We start from the raw sequence: 27299 nt of genomic DNA, 5'->3' as shown, positions 1-27299 counted from the left end.
GTTCAAAGTGCCGTCATTGCGAACAAGAGGTGACCGAGACGTGTAACCAATGGCACCCCATACATCACACTGGGTGATACGCCAGTATGGCGATGACGAATATACGCTTACAATGTGCGTTCACCGGGATGTCGCCAAACATGGATGTGATCATCATGATGCTGTAAACAGAACCTGGATTCATCCGAAAAATGACGTTTTGTCAGTCGTGCACCCAGGTTAGTCGTTGACTACACCATAGCAGGCGCTCCTGTCTGTGATGCAGCGTCAAGGGTAACCGCAGCCACGGTCTCAGAGCTGATAGTCCATGCTGCTGCAAACGTCATCTAACTGTTCGTGCAGATGATTGTTGTCTTGCAAACGTCCCCATCTGGACATGGCTGCACGATCCATTACAGCCATGCGGAAAAGATGCCTGTCATCTCGACTGCTAGTGATACGAGGCCGTTGGGATACAGCACGGCGTTCCGTATTACCTTCCTGAACCCACCGATTCCATATTCTGCTAACAGTCATTGGATCTCGACCAACGCGAGCAGCAATGTCGCGATACGATAAACTGCAATCGCGATAGGCTACAATCGGACCTTTATCAAAGTCGGAAACGTTATGGTATGCATTTCTCCTCCTTACACGAGGCATCATAACAACGTTTCACCAGGCAACGCCGGTCAACTGCTGTTTGTGTATGAGAAATCGGTTGGAGACTTTCCTCATGTCAGCACGTTGTAGGTGTCGCCACAGGCGCCAACATTGTGTGAATGCTCTGAAAAGCTAATCATTTGCATATCACAGCATCTTCTTCCTATCGGTTACATTTCGCGTCTGTAGCACGTCATCTTCGTGGTGTAGCAATTTTAATAGCCAGTAGTGTATAAACAAAAACACTGTAGAAAATATGTATACTTGCTTTCATCCTCAGCCAAGGTGACCATGATGAATGACATCACGCCGTCGTCGGTAAACAGTGACAACAGTACGGCGTCATCATTGTTATCCAACGTGCGTGGCCATGACTGCAGTCACCATCGTCGTCACGGATACCGCACGAGCGCTTGACTCCGATATCAGGGCTGGCTGGCAGTCTGAGAGAGAGTAAGACTCGGGTGGCCCTCCGCAGGGCTGTTTACAAACCCCTTCAGCCACGCAGCGTGCGCTGATCATCAATTCAAGTCGCAATTCATCAAGCTTCTTCTCTCACCACTAATATTACTTACACATAGCCCATTGCGACAGTTCCCAGCGTGTTGGTACACATTTGAACATGCCCCTCACAACTTGCTACTACTCTCATTACTTACCAAGCGTGGACGCAAGGCAGCAGAAACGGGTTTATTTCTCGTAAGAAAAGAACTTCCACATATTAAACGAGTGGGATTGTGCTGCGACAGAAATGCGCGAAACGGAATATGCTGGCTGCAAGTAGCTGCTGATCGGTTACGTTTTGAGTGACACATTGTAGAGACTTGGGAAATCATCTCGACAGTTCTCCAAAAAGAGTGTAGATGTCGCCTGGTAAATAACCATAGCTGACAAAAGAACTGTAAAAAATGAGCTCGGGAGTATCTAAATAAGTACAAAAATTTTAATAAGAAAATAATATTTGCACATATCTGCAACAAAAGTAAATCCGTTATTGTCTCCACCACCGTACACTTGCCTAAGGTGTCTGACTGACATACAGTTGAATGATTCCAAATTCAGGATGGCAGTGTTCTTGAAAATATCCCACATTCATACCTCCACCTCACGACCTTTGACTGCATGACGCTCTCTCTGTGATCACAGTTTCGGAGTGATGTCAGCATATCCTCACAGGTCATTGCTGTATCGTGGCGGCTACTGCGATAGTGGAATCACGCTACTGTCATCCAAGACATGTCACACTTTATTGTTCTGAGCAGCTGGGCGGAAGTGACAACTGTGTAGAAACTTGTCGAAACACAGACTGAGTCGATGCGTGTGACAACAGCTACATCTTTAATCATATTTAAACATGAAGCGGCCGCACTCGTCGTGGAGGCCTCGCCCGTGAGCAACAATGTTGTACCAGGAGACAGGCAGCTTGTACCCTGGCAAGCAGGTCTTCAGCTGTATCTACAGGGGTTTCGTACACCTACATCTTGGCATAACCTCAGAGAATGAAGTCGAGGGTTGTAAGATGCAGCGATCGCAATGGCCATCAGAGATGACCCCCCATTCCAGTCCTACAATGAGTGTGAGTATTCTTCAGGTGCTTGCAAACATTAACATCAAAGTGAAATGATCTTGGATAATGTCCTAAAATACCTTGACTGAGAATCTTTGCTGTTGGCCTCCGATATGGGTGGCGTGGATGTTGTCCTCATTCTAGATCTGCCTGTTTGGCTTTTGAAAACAACATTACGGATGAATGCGGCCTCATCCACAAACAATACAAACTGTATGAAGTTGGACAGTACAGCGCTGTGAACGATACTGGATTGACACAAGCAGACATAGGGCTCGAAATCCGTTTGTCCCAGTGCTTGCACATTTCGTCTTTGATTACTCATTGTGCACTGTACACAGCAACACATCTCACCATGAACACGACATAAGCTATCTGATGCAATGGACAGCTGACAGCAGGGTCAGTGGTGTGCTTGCGGCACAGGTTAATGCGCCACTGCGATGCTTGAGTGCTACGAGCCTAGTTGTGTACAGTAGGTCCGTTTGGTGGTCAGGTGTCTACACTGTTTATCAGCTGCTACTGTTCCAGTGCACAACGGACACCCGAGATCTTTGCAAGGGTGTGAAGAACTGCAGGCCTCATTGCAATACATGCATTCATTCAGACTGACAGTCGTTGCTTTGAAGAATTGCTATGACTACATTGTTGTTAGGTGGTGTATGCTGTGTATGTCCTTAACACAATAAATATGCTCTTTCGAGTATTGGATCCCTATCTCAATATAATCTATTGTGGAACCACTGTCACCTGTTTCAGTGTGACCCAAAAGGATTGGGCACCCCACGTACAGAGAACAAGAGCAGTTCTGTCCCACTTCTCTCAGACTCTCCCGACGGCACCCATGTCTGTGGTGAGCACTCACCTTCCAGAACAACATACTGGGTGATGCTAGAGTAGATAGAAAAAACGAAAACAGAATGGGAAAGTGCCAGCGGAACTCACGCACTAAGGGTTCTGTACAAACTACCCATTCTGGGAATCGAGATTCCCAATAATTTTTTCCTGTTATCGACACTTTGTAGCTTTACTGGCAAGATACTGGTCCCAGAAATACCAAGATCGATTCAGAAATTCTACGGTATTTCCTCAGCCCAGCCCAAACAAACAAGAACAAGCAAGCAGAGGACTTTAGTTTATGTATGTAGGGAGAGTAGATTTAATAACACATTTCCGTTTACGTACTAAATCATGAATACAACATACATTTTATGTTTGGATGCAGTAATGTTCGTATGTTATACTTTCAAGAGGTCATGAATACAAAGTATGTCCAAATCGAAAACGACATTTTTATGTGATATAATTAAAAGTTAACAAGTTTCAGATTTTTTGCTTTACTTGTACCGGAAAACTTAGTTGTTGCCAAATCTCATGATTCCAAGTCAATGGAGAGCACCCTATAGGTTTCGATGAGTGAGTTTTCGATTATCAAAACACGAGACATAAACGGCCGTCCGTATCTGTTGACTGGAGTGAGTTCTAAGCTTACAGTTTTTACGCCTCCAAGGGTCCATATACCTTTGTATGTGGCATAATTTGAACATGATACCCAGAACTGATCCAGAGAAAAAGATTCCCAACAGATGGACAGATAAATAGACTGATAAAAAAATAATACGAAAAGTATTTTCTAGAGTTATATAGTTACCAATTATGGATTTTAAGATTTTTTCCTTTATTTGCACTGTGAAATCTGGTTTCTTTCAAAATGTCATGATTCTAAATCAACAGGGAGCACCTTATGGATTTTTGTGAGTGATTTTTCAAGTATGATAATATGTCATTTAAATGGCCTTATCTTTATTGCAGTGACTTAGAAGCCTACAATGTGAACAACGTCAAAGGAGCATAGACCTTAGTATGTGACATAAATGTGAACTTCGTACCAGAAAAAATGATCTTAACACTCGGACAGTCAATACATTCCTCCAAATCTGCAATATTCGAACCGTGTTCAGATACAGACGACATCGTGTTAGATGACCAACAAACGCAAATTTTCGGCAAAAGCGATCAACCAGGCAACAGACAAACGCTACAAAATTTTGAGTCAAACTGACATTTCGTGTGTGCACAATTAACTCAGATAATGTTTTAGATATGGAGCGGCTGATGTCTATCATTGCGTTTGTAGAAGGTCATAACATGTGTTCAAGTTTCTCACAGCGTTGGTAACGAGTAGGATTTTGACGGATTTGTCAACAGTCTGGCCATTCTAGTTCCGAAAATCGTTAAAAAGTTTGAATAGATTTTCGTCAGAGTTCCAGTCACGCCATGTGGCTTTACACGTAGGAAGTCGACGCTGCTGGCAACTCCAGAACATTTCAGTTGGATACATCCGCAGGGGAGTATACATTCATAAATTCAGACGTCTGTAATGTCAACTACCAAGAAATATCTGCACCTCTCTTATCTGATGTCACAGTTTGAGAAATGTATTTATTTAATAAAACCCCACTAGGCATCTGCTGTGCGTTAATGTTTTTATGCCTGTACAAAACTGAATGTACTATTCTCATGCGCTGGCAGTAATTTCAGTGTCATGTAATAGTGCTACATGTAACTGTATATTAAGACAGGCTGCTGCTTGTGGATGTTACGAAAGTAATTTGAACTATTTTCTGTGTGTCTCAGGGTAACCACGCAAGTGATCAGCAACTCCACGGTTGGATTAAGGACATGGAACGTGTGAAAGACATGCTGCGCACGAAATTAACCGGATGGGTACAGGACTTGCAATTAGCCAGCAAACAGGTGGAGCACTACGAGGTGGAAGAAGACAATGACAGGCCAGGGCACGTGATAATCAGGTATAAACCAGTGTACACTCAAATGTCTGTCGTACCCACTATGGTTTATTGGAGTTTATCTCACTTTTATCCATGGAAGTATTCATTAAAGTTATAGAAAACACAGGGATCATTTAATTCACAACGGAGTAAAGAACTAGCACTAATAGACAGTAGTGAAGGACATGGTTAAAGAAACTCGTGATTTACAAAGGTTTTTGACTCCGTTTAGCCTTCGATTTTTTGATTCGTATTGTGTCTTAAAATGTGCCACGTATTACATAACAGACCAGCGGAGAAAACTGACACAATAAACGATGTTACTGCATTTACTAGAGAAAGTATTGATGGTTACAGACACTTCTGAAGTTTTCATAATTTGTGGAAACAATGATGTGGAACCTGACACGATAAGTTAGCGTGTCCTCGTCTTATTCGGGGGAAAAAACCACTTCGGGAGTAATTACGGTAATACCGTGTAGTTGCGACTCTAGTCCAGATACTGGCATCCAGTCGGTGAGGAAAAGAGGCCACAAGTCATGTTCATCTCAATAGATGGAGGAAAAATCTAAGCAGCGATGAGGGCAGGAAGCGGATAGCCATCGTTCTTATATTTTGTCCTGTGGTTTGTGTGTTTAAATCAGTCCGTAGCATAGAGCGTAAATACTGGAGGTTGTGAGCGGGAGGAAAGCGGAATAGTCTCTCGAGTGGTTGACATATGGGGCCGTGGAATGGAGTATTGTAGGAGATATGTTGGCACTATGGAGGGTGACCAGGTGGCTTCCTGTGTGGGAATGGGCAAGCTCCCAGCAGACACCCCAGGTTTTGTGGCGGTGTTGTTGGATTCTTTTATGTGGCTTATTGTGGGGTAGATATGGAGGTGGAAGACGTGGATTAGGATGGACAATTAGACTCAGTCGTGATTACTATCAATAGGATGAAAGACTTCTGCAGTTATATCTAAAGAGGTCGCTAGGGGAGTCACTTTGGGATGAGTGTGTCTGGGAAATGGACTAGGTCTTCTGAAACGAAGGTGATCAACCGACATCCACAGTTAAGTTCATCATGAGAATTGATGTGGGTAAACAGCTGTGGAGTGGCAGTGGTCAGTGTGAGGAACGAAATTATGTGCTATAGGATGATGACAGAGACAGGCAGTAGCACAGACCACGGTCAGGGTGGTAAAATACACACTCAGGATAAAGTATTATGCAGGATGATTGAACATGATTTGTAGCCAACTGGAGCTGTTTTTGAGGAACGGTATTGTTACTCCACAATGTTTATTGTGTGGGGATTTTTGGTTTGCTACTCCACATTTGTCATCAGAACTGTGAGATTGTTACTGGTTCACTGTGTACGGACACATGCAGATAGTGTGACGGGATAAAACTATCGATATTGTGTCAGGCAGTGGGAATGAAGGTAACAGTGGTTGGGAAGGTGAACTGAAAATCGGAGATGGGTAGATTTCCAGACAGGGATGCACTACACAAAGGAAGCAGCTAATCGGATAGCAGAGTACTTGTGGAGTGCACATGGGGGGTTTCAGACTAGCCAGTAGTTTGAAGTACTCTCATGAACACTCGCCAGTTGGTACACATTTAGGGAAATCAGATACCTTTCAGAGTAAAGTCAGTTCGACTCTGAAACTTTTATCAGTCAGCTGTCGAAGTATTTGTAACATAGTTCCCAAATTTACTCTCCTCCATGAACGTTCTCAGCCTCAAATTATTCTTGAATTGAGATCTGGCTAAGACCCAAAGTAAAAAAACTCTGAGACATTTAGCGAGTCTTGGAATGTTTATCGGAAAGACATATTCGCCGCCGTAGGACGGGAAGTGTTCATTGCAGTTGACAAAAAATATTCTCTTTACTGAGGTTGAATTTGAGTGTAATAGTGAGGTTACGTGGTCGCACATAACTGGACTAGGTGAAACCATATTAGTTGTTGGCTGTTTTTACCACCCACCCGACTCCGCTGGGACAGATGTGGAGTCATTCAATGAAGGCAAATAGTCAGCATTGCATAAATATCCAGATCACGCGACACTAGCTGGCGGTGACCTTAACCTACCGAGTATAGACTGGGACGTCTATGGATTCACTGCAGGTCGTGCAGAAAGACAGTCTTGTGAAGGACTTTTGAACACGTTTTCCGACAACTGTGTTGAGCAGCTAGTTCGTCAGCCAGCACAAACAGGCACGACCTTATCGATGGCGTCAGCATAGAGATGGGGATCAGTGATCGTGATGTCATCATAGCGACTATGGTTACGAAAGTCAGTAAATCAATCAAGAAGGCTAGGAGAGTTGATATGCAGTTGTCAGCGTCTCACTTAGACAATAAAATACAATCATTTAATTCCAGAATTATGGCCATAGAGGAATTATGGCTAAAGTTTAAAGAGACTGTAAATCGTGATCCGGAAAGTATGCGCCTACTAAGCGGATCGAGGGCGGAAAAGACTCATCGTGCTTTAATAACAAAATTCGGAAAATGCTGAGGAAAGAAAGGCTGTTACATTCTCGGTTCAAAAGAGAACGCGCAAATGAGGACAGAAAGATTTGTAGAGATTCGTACGTCTGTGAAAAGATCTGTGCGCGAAGCATACAACAGCTACCACCGGAGAAGCGGAAAAAGTTTTGGTCCTCTGCAAAATCGTTAAGCGGATCTAACGCTTCTATTCAGTCACACGTTGACCAGTCTGCTTTTGGCGGTAGAATATTCCAAAAGGAAGGCCGAAGTTAAAAATTCCTCGTTTAAGAAATCGTTGACGCAGGAGAATGGTACAAACGTGCCGTCGTTTGACCATCGCACAGAGTCCCGTATGGAAATCATAGTAATGAGTACCGCTGGCGTAGAGAAACAGCTGAAACAGCTGAAAATAAATAAGTGGCAATGCCTAGATGGAATGCCAGTTTGGTTTTACAAAGAGTAGTGTACGGCATTGGCCCCTTACTTAGCTTGCATTTACCGCGAATCTTGCGATCAGCGCTAAGAACCAAGCGAATGGAAAAAAGTGCAAGTGACTCTAGTGTATAAGAAAGGTAAAAGAACGGACCCACAAAATTACAGACCAATATCCCTAACACCTGTTTCCTGCAGAATCCTTGAACATATTCTCAGTTCGAACATAATCAACTTTCTTCAGACTAAGGAGCTTATGTGCACGAATCAACGCGGTTTTGGTAAGCATCGCTTCTGTGAAACTCACCTTTTCCTTTTCTCGCATGATGCACTGAGAGCTATGGATGAAGGGCAACAGGCAGATTCCGTATTTCTAGATTTCTCGAAAGCATTTGACACGGTGTCCCATTGCGGGGTGCTAACGGAAGAACGAGCATATGGAATAAGTTCAGAGATATGTGTGGCTCAAAGATTTCTTACGTAATAGTATGTTTTCGTCGTCGGCGAGTGTTCATCAGAGACAAAGGTATCATCAGCAGTTCCCCATGGAAGTTGATAGGACTTCAGTTGTCCTCCATATAATAAATGATTTGGCGGAGAAGGTGGGCAGCAGTCTGCAGTTGCTGGCTGATGATGCCATGATGTACTGTAAGGCGTCGAAATTGAGTGACTGCAGGTTGACACGAGATGACCTCGACAAAATTTGTAGTTGGTGTGACGAATGGCAGGTGGGTCTTGCTGTAGAAGAAAGCGGATGAGTAGCAAAAACGAACCCGTAATATCCGGATACGGGATTCGAAGTGTCCTGCTTACCACAGTCGTTCGTTTAAATATCTGGGCGCAATGTTGCGAAGCGAGATGAAATGGAATAAACATGTGAGGATTCTGGTAGGGAAGGCCAACGGTCGGCTTCAGTTTATTGGGAGAGTTTTGTGAAAGTGTGGTTCGTGTGTGAGGGAGACCCCGTATAGGACGCCAGAGCGACTTCTTGTTCAGCATTGCTCGAGTGTTTGGAATCTGCACCAGGTCGGATTGAACGAAGGCATCGAAACAATTCAGGGGGAGCAGGTAGATTTCTTACCGGAGTTTCGATCAGCATGCAAGTGTTACGTGTATGCTTCTGGAACTCAGCAGGGAAGAAGACACTCATTTCGAAGAAAACAACAGAGAAAGTGTAGAGAACCTGGCTGCAGAACGATCCTAACAACGCCAGCATGCATTTCTGGTAGGGACCACGAAGACAAGATACGAGGAATTACGGCTCCTAAGGAGGCATATAGACAGGCGTCTGTCCCTCGCTCTGTCAGCGAGCGGAACAGGAAAGGAAACGACTAGTTGTGGAACAGGGTACCCTCCATCACGCACCGCACGGTGGCTTGCGGATTACGTATGTAGATGTAGATACAAAAGACGATAGTTGAGAGGAATTATTGGTTTCATGTCCGTAAATTTAGTGAAATCATTTTTGGCTTGGTATCATTTGGAATCGTGAGGTTTTATCTATTATATTTCATCTGTTTGGTCTTATGACTGCATGCATGAGGGTTGTGGTGTAATAGGTGGCCCCAGTTGGGAGTAGATGAGGTCACTGACAGGAGTTTATGACGGCGGTGACGAAACTACAGTGGTGGTGGATGTGGTTGGAACTTCTGGCTCCGGCAGTGGTGCGGGCGATGGGGCGGGCCGCGGTTTGGGGCTGGCGACGGTGTTGGCGACAGAGGCAGCGACGCTGCTGGACAGGGAGTCGACGGTGGCGCGAGTGGCGGCGACGGTGGTGGAGCATTTGACGGAGGCAGTGGCGAAGGAGCTGCCAGACTACGGCTCTCTGTGAGTGGTGAAGCAGTGAAGACGACGAGGAAGGGTTGGAGATGATCGGCGAAGCACCACTGGGAGAGTCCAGGTGAGAGCTGAGGTGCTGGCGAAGTATAGTGGGGCGTGTCAATAAAACGGAGCTGCCAGACTACGGCTCTCTGTGAGTGGCGAAGCAATGAAGACGACGACGAAGGGTGGGAGATGATCGGCGAAGAACCACTGGGAGAGTCCCGGTGAGAGCTGAGGTGCTGGCGAAGTATAGTGGGGCGTGTCAGTAAAACGGAGCTGCCAGACTACGGCTCTCTGTGAGTGGCGAAGCAATGAAGACGACGACGAAGGGTGGGAGATGATTGGCGAAGAATCACTGGGAGAGTCCAGGTGAGAGCTGAGGTGCTGGCGAAGTATAGTGGGGCGTGTCAGTAAAACGGAGGATATACTTCGTACCGGAAATTTTGGGAGGACATTTTGAGGTTCACATGAGTAAAGCGAGTCAGAGAATATACTCCAGCCGAGAATGTGCTCATCGCGAGTAAAAGGATGAGGGATGTTGCTCAAAACAAAGAACGTTCTCCGATTTCGTGTGAACAAAACTAGAGGAGCTTCTCACAACCGGAAAATATTGAAGCGAGATCTGTAGCAGTCTTCGGGCTGAGTAAGTTCTGTTAAGTTTTACCTACATGATGGCAGAATTCATATTGCTTGGGAGGCAGAAAAAGAAATATATAGCCGAACGAAGTGCTGAATTGAGGAGCTGTAGAAGTTTATATCGCTTTGACAATAAGAACATTATCTGCGGACTACCTCTCAAAAGAAGTGAAAATTGAAACATTTTTATTGCTATTTAGTAGACCCAAGTTTTCAGACTGACGTACGAGAACATTTAGCTGTATGCCTGCACCAAACAACCGTGTCGCTGACTTTTCCAGACGTTCACCATCATGTCTTATATAGTGTGATGTTAGAAATAAGTAGGGTTACCAGAAAAATTAATAACTGGTTTATTGCAAACCTAATGACTTGTTACTCGTAACGAACGCATGGTGGAGCGCTTACGTGCTTGCCACGCGAGCAGAACACTGTGCGCCGTATTTAACCACAATTATCTCGTGTTAGAGAACTCTGACAGACTTCCGGCTTGGAGTAGATAAAAAGTCATGTAATCTTACGATTTCGTTCGCATAATGTTCGCCTAAGTTCTATAACTGAAAAGTTTTCCGCATGTTGTAAATTCGGTAACATCTACAGAAAATGCTTTTTCGTAAGCTGCACGTAATTGTCTTAGTAATTTGTTGCCGCACATAAAATAAACAAAATGAGACGTAGTGCAACTCTGCCTGAACACACTGGTGCCGGTTCCAGACATGTCGCCCGTTTGAGCGAGCTGAATGACACGTGACGCTGCGCGTGCTTTCTGTGCCGGACACGGCAGACCACACACACCGAGAACTCAGCAGGGAGCAGAGGTAGTGAGAAAAAGGAACACTCTCGTCACAGATTATGGCTTCGAATGTTTTGCTCGTAAGAGCTCTCTCTTGTTTATTCATAGCGGCACTGGAGGAACTTCGGTACCGCCCTCGTAGTCTAGGCAGCGCGGCATTTCGTGTCTATTCTACAGTTCACGTATCACTTCGTTACTGGACTCGCATGGTACCTTCAGTAATGGCTCCAGCACTACAGGCCAAAGCCATCGGTCGCACACTGACCCCTACCTCTGCACGCAAATTGTCGACGATTGACTTCCGTGGCAGCGGTCTGCCCCGCTTGTCGACACTCCAGCTCCATGTGGCGAGTATTTATTGCGTCCTCTGTTGATTTGCCACTTTGTGTGACAACGCACTTGCTCCTAAACTGAATATGGCAGTCAGTGTTGTATCATTATAGCTGTGTAGTACATTCCCAACTGTCCAGAAGTTTCGAGATTTTCTTTAGAGCTTGTTTCAGTGGATATTGTTTGTTCACTTCCTTGCTGCATTTAAATCCGTTCTTTCGTTGCCTTTTGGAATGAACGGCTCCATTATGTTAAAAAGAGCCCTTTCCCGAAATTCTTAACCAACCAAATCTCCGCATAATGTTTATTCAGATCATTGTCAGTATGCATCTACTTCCTGGATCTGTGGCATGCAAACGATAAATTTTATCACGGCGCGGATTCTGAGTCCCAGCTTGTCAGTGGAGTAGTTGTGGTACTGTACCTCCAAGCAGAACAGCGTGCTGGTGTACGTGGCGTGGAAATGATTTGCGAGCCTTAGCACCATGGCACCACATGTCTTATGGGAGGGACTGCTTTCCGGTCAAACTGGGGACCCAGACATCACACGGAACTCGTTATGATGCAGCTTCATGCTTTAATTGACAACGTCGTTGTAAAGTAACAGTGATAACCAAGGACCATACTACAAGGAGTGCAGGGAGTACTGATTGTTCTGCATTATATCTGGCAGTATGGAAACTTTCCATCGTTGATGGGCTATAGGCAATGTAGTCGTAGATTAATCAGGAAAAAATTGTCACATACCCGATTCTGAGGGCTCCATTCTCATCACAACGTGTACCTGACACATATGTATCGAATCGATGTACGAACACTGACCTTAGGAGAAAGTTTTACGGCCAACAATTTCTGTATGATAATTTTCACTGCCAAACTAGAGACCCGCACCAACCACTCACGAAGCGAGACCGAGAGAAAGCTTCAGAGCCAAGTAAACAAACATTTTTATGCAATAGTGAAGTGTCATTTTGTCAAGTTTTACGTCAGCAGACATGTACTTCTGCACGTCAAGCATACAAGTGAGAGATGGTGGGATGCACACTGCCGGATGTAAGCAGAAACATTATAAAAATGCCACAACTGATAAGGGTATAATGAGTAAAACGAAAGACCTATTGTGAAATAAAAACAGATGTTCGGTATTTGCAAAGACGGATTTGAAATAGCTTTAGTCATCGTATCGCGCTGTCCTTAGAAGTTGGATTAGGTGAAAGGGACTGAATAAGTGGACCTGCTTGACGGTACATTCACGTTTGTCCATTGAAATCATCTTCCTGTGTCATACAGTCTTTACGGAAAATTATCGCAGATGTCACATCACCAAATGCAGATAGGAAACTCCCTGGCAGGTCAGAGCCGTGTGTCGGATCCCCGACGTTTCAAGTGACTGCACTTTCCACTGCAGAGTGAGGATTCGCCCAGGAAGCAACTCCCGAGGCCTCTGGTCACTGCAGTGCCCATCCTTCCGGGAGCGCTGGTCCCGCCAGCCGTGCAGGGGAGCTTCTGTGACGGCTGGAAGGCAGCGGCTGAGGTACTGGCGGAAGTAAGGCTGCGACGGCGGCTCTCGGTTCCTGCCTGCCCAGCTCTATGTCTATTTTTATAAGGACGTCATATTCGCCATTGACTTTAAAAATTGTTTTACAAATGCAGTTTCGGCCTTTTGAGCCATTTTCAAGTGGTAATGTGGAAGATTTTGCTTCAGCTCATGACAGACATGTCTACATGTCAGCGTCTAAAATCATCTATAACAAATCTGAACAAGTCATTCATTACTTTAACATAAATATCACATGTTCACTCTCTTGCAATGCATACGAAATTCTTCTATAAAGAAAAGAGGTATTCTGCGGCAAGCGCTGCAGTCCTGCTGTTTGATGTGTCTGGAACCACTTAAAACGATATAGCAGCACAGAACGGAGTGGATGACCTGCAAGAAATAGTTATAATCGGTGTCTCACTGAAGTGCTCCGAAATCTAAAGATGAAATCTCGATGCGCTAAAATGCTAAAAAGACCAATGGATTTGCGATTGTTTGCTGTGTTACTATGCATCCTTTAAAGAATGAAAAAGTTCCAGGTTTGTGTCCCAGTCTGGCACACAGTACTCATCTGCCAGGAAGTTTCTAATACACTGGTGAGTGGAAATCCGTTCTGGATACTTTTAGCCGCGCGGTATTAGCCGAGCGGTCTGGGGTGCTGCAGTCATGCGGTGTGTGGCTGGTCCCGGCGGAGGTTCGAGCCCTCCCTCGGGCATGGGCTTGTGTGTGTGTGTCCTTAGGATAATGTAGGTGAAGTAGTGTGTAAGCTTAGGGACTGATGACCTTAGCAGTTAAGTCCCATAAAATTTCGCACACATTTATGGATATTTGTACGTTCTTGCATAAACTATACATGCTAGGTTTTTAACTTTTAACCTGGCACCTTGTGTGCTACAGGCGGCCGCTGTTGAGTGAACGCCTGCTGCGCTATCAGCCGTGGAGCCTCTCCTCTGACGACGACTTCAGTGCGCTGTGCAAGGAGCGGCAGCCAGAGGCGTCGCTAATGTTCAGTCTGGCTGACGATCTGTACGCCTTCTATCGTGTCTACTTCTACACTACAGCTGAGTACACCGATGCATTCTACGAAGATGACGTCAAGATTGTAGGTAAGTTTAATACTGGGACCCGGCCACTTCACGGTTATGCGCTGACAACTGTTCAGTTGTTCGAGGAATGAGATTCAAATATCCTTCTGAATATGTAGTTTCAGATCTTGCGTGATTTTGCACGCCACGTATGATCTCTGGTGCTCTTTCCAAAGTCAGTTTTTCGATTCCTCGGCAACTCTCCGTCTGGATCTATGACAAGCTAACTACATTTCGATGTATTATTGACTTCTTCATTATGCAGGGACTAAAAAAAGACTACGTACACAAAATTTTGGAGTGTTTAGAGAAGATTAAAAATAAGAAAGTTTATGTGACACAAAGGTCAAAGGTGTACCCCCACCTGCTCGTGGCCCGTGAAGGTTTCGACGCCAGCGATGTACAGAGGCTGTGTGATGTTTTGGAGACGTTACTCAAGTGCCAGCTGGGTGCTAACGATTGTGCAACACACTCGGAACAAGTGGGTGTCTCACAAATAATGTTTGCAGCCTCAGCCTAAGAGGCAACCACCTCACCTGGGGTGTCCGCCAGTGTCTGGTACACTGAGCAACTCCTCTCCCTCCCGTAGGAGGCCCGCAGCACCTCTAAAACAGGGCCCATCCCACAGCACTTTGAACACCGTCTCTGAACGCCAGTGCAGATAAGACCTTCATACGTGTGCGACACGTGCCTCATATAAAAAAAGTGTTCCTTCTTATCTTCTATAAACACTCTAAAATTCCGTACATGTAGGATTTTTTCAGAGCTAGTCAAGGGCTTGTTTTAAAAATGGCGAATGGTCTCTGCAACATAACGGCTACAGAGAAGCTAATTTTCTGTCAATACTGTAACTGGTGTAGTGATCTAAATTTCTCATGTGTGATCCTAGCACGATACTGTTCGTATTTACTAATTTTCTTTGACGAATAATATTTCGATTTGTAAGTGAACAGTTAATTGTATCAGATACACTTTTAATATTATCCTTAGAAGTATTAATACTATGAACTGTAGTAGGACTGAGGAAACACAGCTATCGCACCTGTCTGCTGAACAACTCTATTTGTCCGAATCACTATATTTTTTTAATTTATTATTTTATTCTCGTTGCTGGACTTTATCTCTTACTCGACCATCTATCTATCGTGCACCAGACATGAAACGAGTTGTAATCGTTAATGTCTCTCTTTGTAACTGCCTGATAGCTTCTTGTTCGGCAGGGAGTAACTCCATTTAGATGAGAGGAAAGGAGGACAGTGGGCTTGTGCTCTCCCAGCGAAAAAATTATTTATGCCTGCCGTTGTGACTCTTGACCGCTTCAGGCAATCGAACTTGCAGGGTTTTCATTGGTAGTAAGCCGACAAATTAAGAAACTAAGGTGGTCGAAAAGGGTTACAACAGATAAGGAAGTAAGTTATCATAAGAATATCCGTATATTAGAACCAGGAACTGTAATAGTGAGAAGAAAGGCCTTTCCAAAATTTCGGCTGTCGCCGATAATTTACTGCAGACAACCATAAGAATAATACTGGCACATAAAAGGAAATACGCATTGTTAGCAAGTTACCAAACAAGCAGATTCTTACCCCATCTGTTGCTACACTGAGCTGCATTCTGCAGCATGTCTATAAGTATGACTGAAACTGTAATGGACACCGAGAACAAACGTGTGAGCTGTAGTTGATATTTCAATTCCTCACGAGTCGCGACAACATATTAAAGAATGAGCAGCGACAAGATCTTACAGAGTTGTGGACCACTAGCCGTTTGTCTGGAAGCTAATTTTACGCCCGACATTGAAGATATCTTCAGGGGAAAGTTGTCGTGATAATCCAGAGAGATCGGAGAGGTCGTGGCAGTTCGGTTGAGATAGGGGGGGGGGGGGGGAGGGGCGAGGGGAAAGAAGAAACTGGTGCGAATCTCTTCTGAGCACGTGGCGATGTTCGAAATGGTTTGCACCATCCAGCCCCTGTCTGAAAGAGTTGCCATCGCCACTATTAAAACCGTGGCGCTTCTCCGCCGGCTTCTTTACGCATCACTGTCCAGCAGAACTAGATGCTTGCCCACAACAGACCAACGTATCAAGAACTGAGCCCTGATCTGTTGTCGCTGCCATGTGTAAAATCACCTAAATCCCAAATCCAAGCCTACAGATGTCACAAATACCTTCCTGTGTGACGACTATCTGACCCAGTATCGCAGAACCACCCTGACCTATGCCAGTTACAAACAAGACCATCCATCAGTAGGACAGAAAACCAGTCGAAATTGCAAATTTTTATTTTTTATTCGTTCGATGACTTGTATCGGACCGAGACCCATTTTCAAATCACCATTACATTGTCGAAAATGGCATTTCCGAAGATGTCAGTAACGTGCAATTGAATATTTACAGCGCATACAGATAACTCATCGAATGACAAAAAACTTGCAACATTTTTTCGTTCACTGATTACCAGGAGTTGCTGACCCCAAACTACTGCATCATACTGGAAGTTCGTAAAACCACCCATGTTAACTGTGCCCCAAATGTGCAATCCTTGCACAACTGCATCATCTACACAGCCTCAACTCGAATTATCTCATAAGTATAAGGTACACGCATTATTCACGACACTAAACTTACATTCCAGCATCCCAACAACTACATGCATTGCATCCTCACCATCAAAGATACTGAGTTCAGATCCACAGTTTTCTACACCGTCAGTCGAGCTCACCGTCATCATCTCAACAGTTTCTTGTGTCGCATCCCTAACATGAAAGACATCCAGTTCAGAACCACTGTTTTCCCACAACATTCACTCTCTTTCAGCGTCCACATATCGTCCAACAGATGACGATAACAGCCACAGTCACCTACCATTTTAACATCCAAGTCACCTATTCTAAAAAGCAATCCAACTTTATCTTCAGCCACACCAAAACATCAGCTTAAAACCTATACCTAACCTTGTTTCGCCACATAAAACATCAAGACAAAGCAGCAGGATAGCATTCAATCCACATGTCTGTTCCGTCAGCTCCAACGAGATCTTCATCACTCACATGTTATCTCAATGCTACAATTATGCTTTAATGAAAATTGTTACAGTCACGTAACACAGTCCCAGGTCTTTCTACACTCTACAAAGCACAGGTAATTGCTACGACATACAATCAGATGGTATTGCCAATGGGTGCTTGTGAGATATCCTGATACCAGCACCTCATTCAGCAGATCAGGAACCCTGGGATTGGTGATACACATGAACAAAAACACTGCCACATTTTCCATAAACCGAACAATCTATTGAAAAAGGATTCATTCTCCTCTCATCCATAACAACCACACGTTACCAAACAACCTCAACAAGGCAGACTCAGTGCTTCATATCTTAAAGATATACTCACTGTATCTAATGACTGCTCGCCAATTCGGTACATACAATGTCACACAAATACGACCACCATATCTCTTGGGCCCGGTTTAAAATACCTGTCTATAACGCCACAAAATGAATTAAATATAGCATTTACAACATAAGACTATACAGCCACACATTTTGTGAGCGTATGGGTTGGTGCTATTCTGTCATTCTGAGCAACAGATTAATCTGAGATGTACCCTTTACCCTTTGGCCCCTGCGAGATGCAATTTCCACCCCCACACTACTACAGAAGTCAGACAGACACTCCTAACGTTCTAGGGCGCTGAAGACCTTACTGTCGTGCCCCCACCAAACCCTTCTACTACTACTACCCTAACGTTCTAAAGAGAAATTCCTGAAAAACTTTCAGCAATAAATACCTTCTGGAGTCGTCCACTGTAAGGAAATGACACAAAAATTCACAAAATTTCTTACGTAACTAGTGGGATACTTGGGTACTGGAGTAGTGCTAGTTAGTGTAAGAAAAACATAAAAGTAACGAAAATTATTATTTATTTTGCAAAAATTCTGAGAAATCACAATAGCACTTTTAGTTATGAATTGAACACGTTATTTGCGGGTTCTTTTCAGAATGCGAAGTTACATCTTAAGGATAGGATTCGCTAATGAAATTTTTATACAAAGTTTAAGATTGTTATTGACTTGGCAGAATGGCTGAGAGCCGCACCTACTCAACTTGAATAATTATCGGTTAGAATGTTGCTAGGTACAGTCGAGGCTGTCACGTGTGATATGCAGTGAAGGGTACTGTTGTGGAGGAAATGTGGGGGTCGCAAGAGCTGTAGCTGTGATGACTGCTGTCTGCGCCGCTCGCTGCCAACAAATAAGATAACTCTCGTTCTATCTGGATTGACCTTCGCCAATCAAAGTCTCCCTACGCCTTGATGAAGTCAAGGACTCCTATTCGCCCCTAGTCTATTGGCGTGCGACAGAGGTGCTCTCCCGGTGAAGTACTGAGGAGAGACTTGTTCCTCGCTCTTTGAGTACATGTACGAGCGCGCACGCTCTCATTACGTGTTCTTGCTCCAAGAGCGACAACGGAATGGTCCCTCTGCATGCCTGACGTGAAGGGGTATATCTTTCGATATCTTCCATTACTCCTTCAGCTCAAGGCGTCAGAAATATCGTCTGCCAATCAGCACTGCTCTTCTAAAACGGAAGAATGACGTTTTGTTTAAGGCGACCAATCCGGAAATCTGTAGTATCGGTGTTTGGCGTTTGCTGTCTCCCTGTGAAACTGCGTGCTATGTGTAAAGAATGCGTAGGCTGGCCGCTCCCACACAATGTAGCGGAATTTGCTTTTAAGCCGAACACGGGGTCGTCCTTTCACTCGGGCTAACGCTGTCTGCTCTGCAGGTGGTCACTGGCCGACGTAGATAGCTTGGGACCGGCCTCCTGGGGTGCAGTTACCTCTCTCGAGCTAAAAGCTCCTGTGACCGTCGTGTCTGGAATGTATGTGTGTACGCCAGCCTCGAGTATTTCAACCACAGTGCGCACTTGCGATTTATTAGTTATTTGCATATTGTTTACATGAATTCATACAATACTGACTTTATCTTATCGAATTTGGGCTCGAATGAAGCGTCTTGGTGTGCAGAATATGATTGTGAGGGCGGAATATGTAAGCGATGAAGGAGACCACGACGTCTTACAATTTCAGGATATTCTTATGAGAGGCTGCTCATGACTCCAATACTTTAGACCTTCTTAAAAAAAAAAAAGAAAAAGCAAAAAAAAAAAAGAAAGCAAGCTCTTATTTCCTACTACCTATAGTCAATTTGTGTGATATCATATTCTATGCAAGTTTATATCCCACAGCTCACCTATGATTTAAGGGTAGTGTCTTTGTATACTAATCAAAAAGCCATGGAACCCAGGTTTGAACCTCGCTACTGCTTAAATTTAGAATAAAAATCGTCAGTAATGATGGATGGGCGAATAGAGCTTCAAGGCACTTTTTTCCCCTGCTCCTAAAACCCTGAAGAGTCAGCAGGGCTCAAAGGCATGAGAATGCAGAAGGTAATGGGAACCACTGGTGTCTGTCCACAGGACATGTGGCCTATAATTGAAAAGTGGTACGATGACTCCTCCATTAGCGAAATATTCCGCACTAGTCGCACATTTGGATCTCTGGGAGGAAACTGGCAAGTGCCAGGTGTCCCAATGAATTATGTTTCCTGTATAGCTCCTTGTCTGGCACACCATTCTTCTTTTGTTACTGTAAATCTTACTCAACAGCATATCTCCATCTGCCTCGATAACTTAACCTCCTGGTGTAGCCTCTGCTACATCAAAAACACTTTTGTTAAAAACCCAAGGAATTATTACAATAAATACCACCAATCATTTCTCTCTCCCTAACTTCCACCATGGCACACATAAACATGACTGTGTGGTGGTACTCTCTTTAAAGGTAAGCTGGTTCGAATCCAGGTGATGGAAGAAATTTGCATTGCTGGTATTTCCCCAGTAATGGGAGGGGGAATTGAAGCATAAAGTTTCTCATCACCAGACCTGGTGTCAGTGTTCTACATTACATTACCTCTCCTCAGTGTATCATGACGCCTGTGACACTGTTGAAGGTGACACATGTGGTGTCGACGATAATCGCCTGCAGCAAATCGTCAATCGACCACCGCAGAGATGCTGTACACCTAAGTAGCATCGCCACCGGCTAAGAGAAAGAAGTAGTAAGCCACTCCTCCTGTAGCTTCGAGGCGCCACACACGACAAGTATTTCCAGCTCTGTCAGTGCCTGGTACGAGTTCTGCCAGAGTCCAGCCTGAGTTCTGTTCTGTCCACGAGGGTATGAACAGTTCCATGACGACTGCAGAGAGGCGACTTCAGAGTGCAGTGTCGGCGTAACGTCACTCAGTCAAGCCTAGGCCAAGCATGCACGTACAGAGAGTCGAGGGCCAAAAACAGACACATATTTGGCACATTTGTAGTAAACGTTCAGTGCTCATCATCTGCAGACTTGCACTGTGATTTCAGCAGATCCTGTGTATTTGGACCCCAATTAATACCACACGTGCTCACGCAGCCACAGCCGCGAGGAGCTAAAAATAAGTTTATCGCTTTCCAAACAACAAGGCGTTCTTTTCATTGACTGTTTCATTTATGTACTTGTAAATTTATTAAAAGCATGACAACAACATGTGTGTCGGATGTGGACGTTAAGTTCCTAACGCATCCATTACAGTCACGTACATTCAACAGACAACTTCGAGTCACAGTTCTCTCACAATGCAAGGACAGTGCCCAATTACGTGCAGTAAGCTAAGCGCTCACAGTAAGGCCGCGGATCTCTTGCACCATTTCTCTCTGCTGACATGGGAAAAGAACTCTCACTTTCTTATATCTTGGAATAATCACGGAACCCCAGCCTACAACAAACTCAAGTTAAGAAAACAGCAAACTCGACAATGTGGGGATTCCATCATCCAGCCATCCTCCGTACTTGGAAAAAACCCACTGAACGAGGCGATGCTGTAGTAAGCTAGTGGCTACAAACTTGATTTTCAACCAAATTTAGTTTCTCTGTGATGTCCCTACACAGTGTAAGGTGAATGACACGACGGTTCCTATGGATGGACGCAGCTGTCCTGCTTCCCCGTTCTTCCCTATTCTGGGTTATGCTCTAATAGCAGTTTCACCAACAGGACGTTAACCCCTGATCTTGTTTCTTCCTTCGTCTTTCCAAAAGCCTTAGTGGCCCCAGTGTTACTTCCGCCAATATAGCTTGGATCTCAGCAGTCTCAAAAATTTACCATTCCTTACATTCTTAGAACACCTTGCACTCAGTATCATCTTTCCCGTCTCAGACGCAACCTCTACCAGCTGATTTCATTGCCCTCTCTTCTGAGGTTCCTCAAACTTTGTCACAAATTGCAAACGTTCCATAAACGCATCCTCTGGATACCTAGGCTTCTGGTGCGCCTATACCAACATGTCATACCCATCCTCCACTTGCCCACCCCTTCTGTATCCTATTCGAGCGGAACTTCAGCTGGCTGGTTCTTCCTGTTCCAGAATAGTATGTAGACGCTTACTACTCCAGCCAGCTATAATCCTAGCGTGTACGCCTCTTCAATATGTAGATGACCCCGCTTCCAGCCTCCTGACCACTGTCATCCCTTCCTCACATCTCCCTCTACCCACATCAACTTGTCAATCATACTTCCCAACCAACTCCAACACCTTGAATACATACACCCTTTCTGGCCGGCACCTGCATCATACTGTATTACCCTCGTAGCAGTTATTGGGAACTGACTGCCAGTGACTTGCCAGAAGCACGAGACTTATCTTCACCATAGCACCATCATCAACTTCAATGTACGTGTGTTTATGTAGAGACGCTATGGCTTTTATTTTTTTGAAACCTTCCATCTTATTCATTCTCCCGTGAAAGCTATACTGGCCTAACTTCGATAGGCTGAAGAGCAGCAAAGTGTCCGAAGCTTGCGCACCACACATGTGGTGGGAGTGGAATGAATAACAAAGAAGATGGAGTGTTTACGACAAAGTCGTGTATTCGGCCTTTCACAGAATCTGTCTGTGTATGAGAATCTTTCGGAACTTATTCGTCTTACTAGGTATACATTTGCGCTCAACACGCCAATGAACTATATACATTGGATGATGTATAGCATATCAGTATCATTCTCCTTTGATTTGTACTCTGAACAGAAATAGTGCTCGAGGAAAACGACTATCAGGACTTCTCACAATGCAGTAGGTAAAGCCATCATCAAGCTGAGGCCTGGTTTGGTCATCACAGTGCTGTCCTACTGCAGGTTGTGGTCACTCGCCGTCTTCCTACTTTTGACCTAACTTACCCAGTTAATAATTTTGGGACACTGTTAATTATTGGGTCTCCGAACAGTTCTACAGTTCCATCATTTTCGATTTCCATAAATCAGTGTCAGAGGTGAAAGAAGACATAAGTGTCAGAAGGAATCTCTGGAACAATGCCTGAGTCCCAAATCTCTGGAGTTGTAATCCCACAGCCGGCCGCGGTGGTCGAGCGGTTCTAGGCGCTTCAGTCCGGAACCGCGCGACTGCTATGGTCGCAGGTTCGAAACGTGCCTCGGGCATGGATGTGTGTGATATCCTTAGGTTAGTTAGGTTTATGTAGTTCTAAGTTCTAGGGTACTGATGACCTCAGAAGTTAAGTCCCATAGTGCTCAGAGCCGTTTGAACCATATTTTTTTTTTTTTGTAATCCCAAATTCACCCACTCAGCAGCAGAGGCATATATGTGCCAACTGCATTTATTGCTGCATTGTTATCATTACACAATATTAACTGTAAATCGTGCATTTTGATAAAGGTACTTCCAAAATCGACAGCTACTGTATTTTTTGTGCCTTTTCTCGACATTCTCGTGCTAACGAAACAAACTGGTGACAAATCTGCTCCATTACTTTTTTTTACGCTGTGTGATGGTGTCACTACACGGAGGAAAGTGAAATATCAGAAAGACGAGAATTCAGCCTCCACCCTATTTCTTTGTACATCACGCCTATGGAGTTATGTCAAAAGAGTATATTCAATGTGGACGTAGTTAGATATAAAAAAAATACGTATCCAACGGATCAGTGTGTGGACGATCACACCTTCCTCAGATATCTATGTGTCTCGCTTTCCCCCTTGCTTTATTGCGGATCGTTCTAGTAATTCTGCTTAGAAAGACTTCCTCAACACTTCTGTCAATTTTCCATTAATCTTTCAACGTTGAGCCACATGAGGCTTTATTATTCTTCATATTCAGTTGTATGCGTGGTAAGATCGAAAGTTTGTAATGACGATTTCAAAAGGTTGTTGAGGTGGTAATGTTGGGATTTCGTGGTAACCATTTTAATGTGGCTTTAAATGCTGCAGAACCAAATACAATCCGAGAATAAGTTGTTCAATTAAGAAACCCACACATCTGAACAACAAAACGAGACTCAAGCTCCTTCCTTCTACAACCACACTAGATCCGTGACTGCCTTGTCATGGAGCTGAGATACTGAAAACTTCTGTTGTACTGAGAAATCGAAGTTCCCATTCATGTAAGCTTCAAAAGAATGTGGTCCTAACAGGTATTCTGCTCACACAGTAGCCCACATAATGTGAGGTAGGTTCCTTTCCAACTCTTGCTGATAATGGGTACTTTCCTTAGACAAGAAAACAATATTTTTCCTCAGCAAATAGTGATATATGGCACACTTATACGTAAACAACACTCTTGAGCGAGACATGGCAGAAGTCGCCACAACAAAGTATGGTAGGTTACAAATCGTTGCTCCACACTACTGTCAGATAATTCAGTAACAAACATGGGCCTAAATCCTTTCGTATTCATATTTTTTCAATATGGTCGTGCATTGTTGAACAAGATGCTTGAAGTCCAACTGTTCTTTTGCAAATAATTTTCATTGGAGACTGCTTATCTGATTAAGAGTGGGTGACACACGTTCCTGCCACTTTTTATTGCTTCCAATATGTGGTCTGTCTTTGAGACAAACTGAAAATACAGGACATTTATCTCAATCAGGCATGGCTTCTTTACGAGGGGGTCTGAGGCAAATGGTCTCATCATGCGTTACATAGTTTTTCCTCTCTGCGGATGTTCATGCACCCACAAATCTGCCACTAAACTGTACTTTACAAGATGGATTCGGAACTCAAAGACTGCAGTGCTGAAACAAAAATATAATTCTGATAACATTGTTTTATTGCCATCTTCACTGCAGCACTATCAATAAAACCTATTTACTTCCTCATTTTTACTATGTCAAGAGCGATACAGGGACTTCTTGGACACCCTGAAGATGAAATAGACGTGCATAGTAACATGATATCTGTCTTTGTTAATACTCTTACTTTGTGGTGACATGCCGCCTTACATACTTCTGGGTAACTGAACCTGGATAATGTGGGTAAACAACGCCCAGGCTCGTCCTCCAGAGAAGACTTTGGATTCAGCTGCCTGCAGTGTACGGCCACCACCTACTTGCTGTCGTTTTCTTGCAGACGAGGAGTGGCAGCTGGAGGACAGAAGCCACGATACGCTCTCCGTGGACACTGACTGCGTGCAGCTGTTGGTGAACGCCCTGGACCACCCCACGTGTCCGCTGGAAGACCTGCCACTGGAAGCCGTGAAGCAGCGCGAGCAGTGCCGCGAGCAGCTGTGGGACGACGTGGTGCAGAGGTCGCCCCACATACCCGTCACCAGCTACCTGGCCTACACGCAGAGGGCGAACGTCAACCTCTGTCTGCTGGCCTGGATGGCGGTCAACTCGTACGGCATTTGTCAGGACGTCCCGTTTAGTATGATACAGTCGGTGCACGATGCTCGCTGCTATTTCGATAGTCCCGACGATCAATCATGTCTGCAGTCGAACGCTACAGACGCCATCTGCTCTGTTTCCAGAGCTATTCTGTTGCTAAAGTGTCGCGACTTTTCCTCCATCAGGACTTTCCATAATTGTACGTTCGCTAGTCTCGAATTTCGATTTTACCCTAGTAGGATCAGTGTACTGGATCAAAAGCTAACAGAAGAAACACTGAACTACAAAAACAGTTTAACCAACGCCACCTTGAGATACAAGGATTTCAAAATTGACAGCTTGAAGCCTTTAGAAATCTCATTTATACTGATAAATATCATTTTCCGTTTTTCGACTGCCGGAGTATACATGTACCTTCCCCAGTTACGTAACTTGCCTGGAAGGATACTCTTGTCCTTTCAGATCACGTGCATAACCCAGATCCTGTGTTCTGAGGTCGTGTATCGAATGGCAGGCGTCCCTGACTTACCAACAGCAGTGCTGATAGACAGCGCCCTCACACTTCTCACCTGTATCTGGCTGAACTCATTCTGCTACCAGATGTATGCTTGTGTTCGCCATCTCAGGCTTCCTGACCAGCTACTACCTGCTGAAGTAAGCCAGTTATTCCGTCGTGAGGTGCTGTGTGTGTTTATACCGTGGAGTATAGTATGTGTGGCAGCTGTTGCTTTGGAAAAGACGAGTAAATATCACCTGATGCACAGTCGTATAGTAGTCCTTGCAGGGATTTCAGTGTCTGTGGCATTCAACTTGGTTTGTCTCGGACTGCTTGGATACATGTACCTATGTAATCGGTGCTCCATGCGGCAACTCAAAATTGTTGATAACAAGAAATTTGCCACAAAGAAGCAATGTCTTTTTATGTCAGTCAAGGCTGTTATTTTAAGCGGAATAGGTATTCTAATTAGAATTGGGTTCCACCAGGCTCAGGGAATAGCGCAGTTTGTGTATTATATACATCTAGCTACGATGGTGCAAGGACCAGTGCTCTTCGTCTGTTTTGTTTGCAATGGAACGACGCTCCCCATACTGAAGAACAGGATACTTCTTTGGTGGAACCCAACCAACATCCCTGCAGGTGTAGAGCTGTGTTCAGCAGCCGAGAGGAATCTGGTCAGGAGAAACAATGAACAGTCTCCCTTTTCAGAATCCTCGCTGTAGCCTCCTTCAGTATTTTTCGCAAGTAACTGTCTCCACACTACACTGCATTAAGCCCAGCAATAAAAATGGACTCTACCTGGTATGACAATATTAAATGTCATTAAATCTCATATCGTACAGCCAGTACTTCTCCTTCCTAACGTCTCCTTCATTTATAACTGTGTGCTTATTTGTGAGTGGTAGCCTCTGTCTACCTATTCTAATGCACTGAGACTACTTACTAAAATTGTTAGGAAATGCTTTGTGTATACAATAGGCTGCGTCAATCACACGGCCTGTTATATACAAGGAAAACGCAGCACGTTATCAGAGGAATTCCCGTTCGTCAGTGTCATCTACCGTGGCGATTGTGCATTTCTGGACACATGTTCCTATGACGTCTTTTCTCCGTTTTCCGTCGAGGATCTGCCTTTGCAGTTTGTCGATTTTATTAATGTATGATATTAGTATATATCATATTATGTCTGAAACAAAGAAATTTTCCATATGTGTGTGAAAGATGTACTTTTACATGATTTGTAATTCAAGTACCATGACAAGAGACATTCAGGTACTTATAAAATGAAAAGAGAGGGGCCAATGACTGAAGTGGTGTGTGCATGAAAGTGTAAATGGGTTTGTTCAGCTTATTAGTGGTTCGATTACATAGAGTGGCTCAAACAAGTATTGTAATAAAGTAACACATGAGTTGTTGTTGTGTGAAATGTGGCTTGAAGTGAACGCAAAGAGTCGAATGGCAGAGTTATATGAGATTAGCATTACTGGGTTTGTGAGACAAGATGGTGATTTGTTAAGCTAGATGTTTGTAAGGGTACTATAGCAGAAGTTAAGTTAGTGTTCCATGTGCCACTCTTGAGCAAGGAAGAACATTACTTAAAGGCGTATTTACAGAAACAGTGCTGTGGAAGGATAAACTTGTGCCAGTACTGTGAGTCCTGGAAAACATGTGCCATAGTAGCTTCAGTAGAAGCACACAGTACGCCGAAATTGTTGTGATTCGTAACCAATAGACGATCTCCCATTTGTTCAAATAAAACCTGAGTGAGCAAAGTAAAGGAGTGTCTGTGTGAATTTAGTACCCAGCCCAAAGGAAAATCCTGTGATAAATAGTACTACATGGAGTGTTTTTCGTGAATTGTGAAAGTACAGCCATCATCGCGCACTTAGCAGGCACCCGCAGTGTTAACCGCGATTTCCGTGCTGGACGCAGTGGAACCAGAGGCCGCAGCACCACGAGGGAGGCAGGTGCCG

General features: G+C 44.3%; 1 protein-coding gene across 1 annotated transcript; it reads left to right on the top strand.

The window, feature by feature from the left end:
• Positions 1-9491: 9491 nt before the first annotated feature.
• Positions 9492-27103, top strand: LOC126442768 (uncharacterized). The gene is made up of 3 exons (XM_050090798.1): positions 9492-9739; positions 13930-14138; positions 24571-27103. The coding sequence occupies exons 1-3, from the start codon at positions 9492-9494 to the stop codon at positions 26046-26048; spliced, it is 1935 nt and encodes a 644-aa protein (XP_049946755.1). The 3' UTR covers positions 26049-27103.
• The last annotated feature ends 196 nt before the right edge of the window (positions 27104-27299 follow it).

This window comes from Schistocerca serialis, unplaced genomic scaffold, assembly GCF_023864345.2.
Source record: "Schistocerca serialis cubense isolate TAMUIC-IGC-003099 unplaced genomic scaffold, iqSchSeri2.2 HiC_scaffold_1406, whole genome shotgun sequence".
NCBI lineage: Eukaryota > Metazoa > Arthropoda > Insecta > Orthoptera > Acrididae > Schistocerca > Schistocerca serialis.
This window is presented reverse-complemented; position numbering and strand designations above follow the sequence as displayed.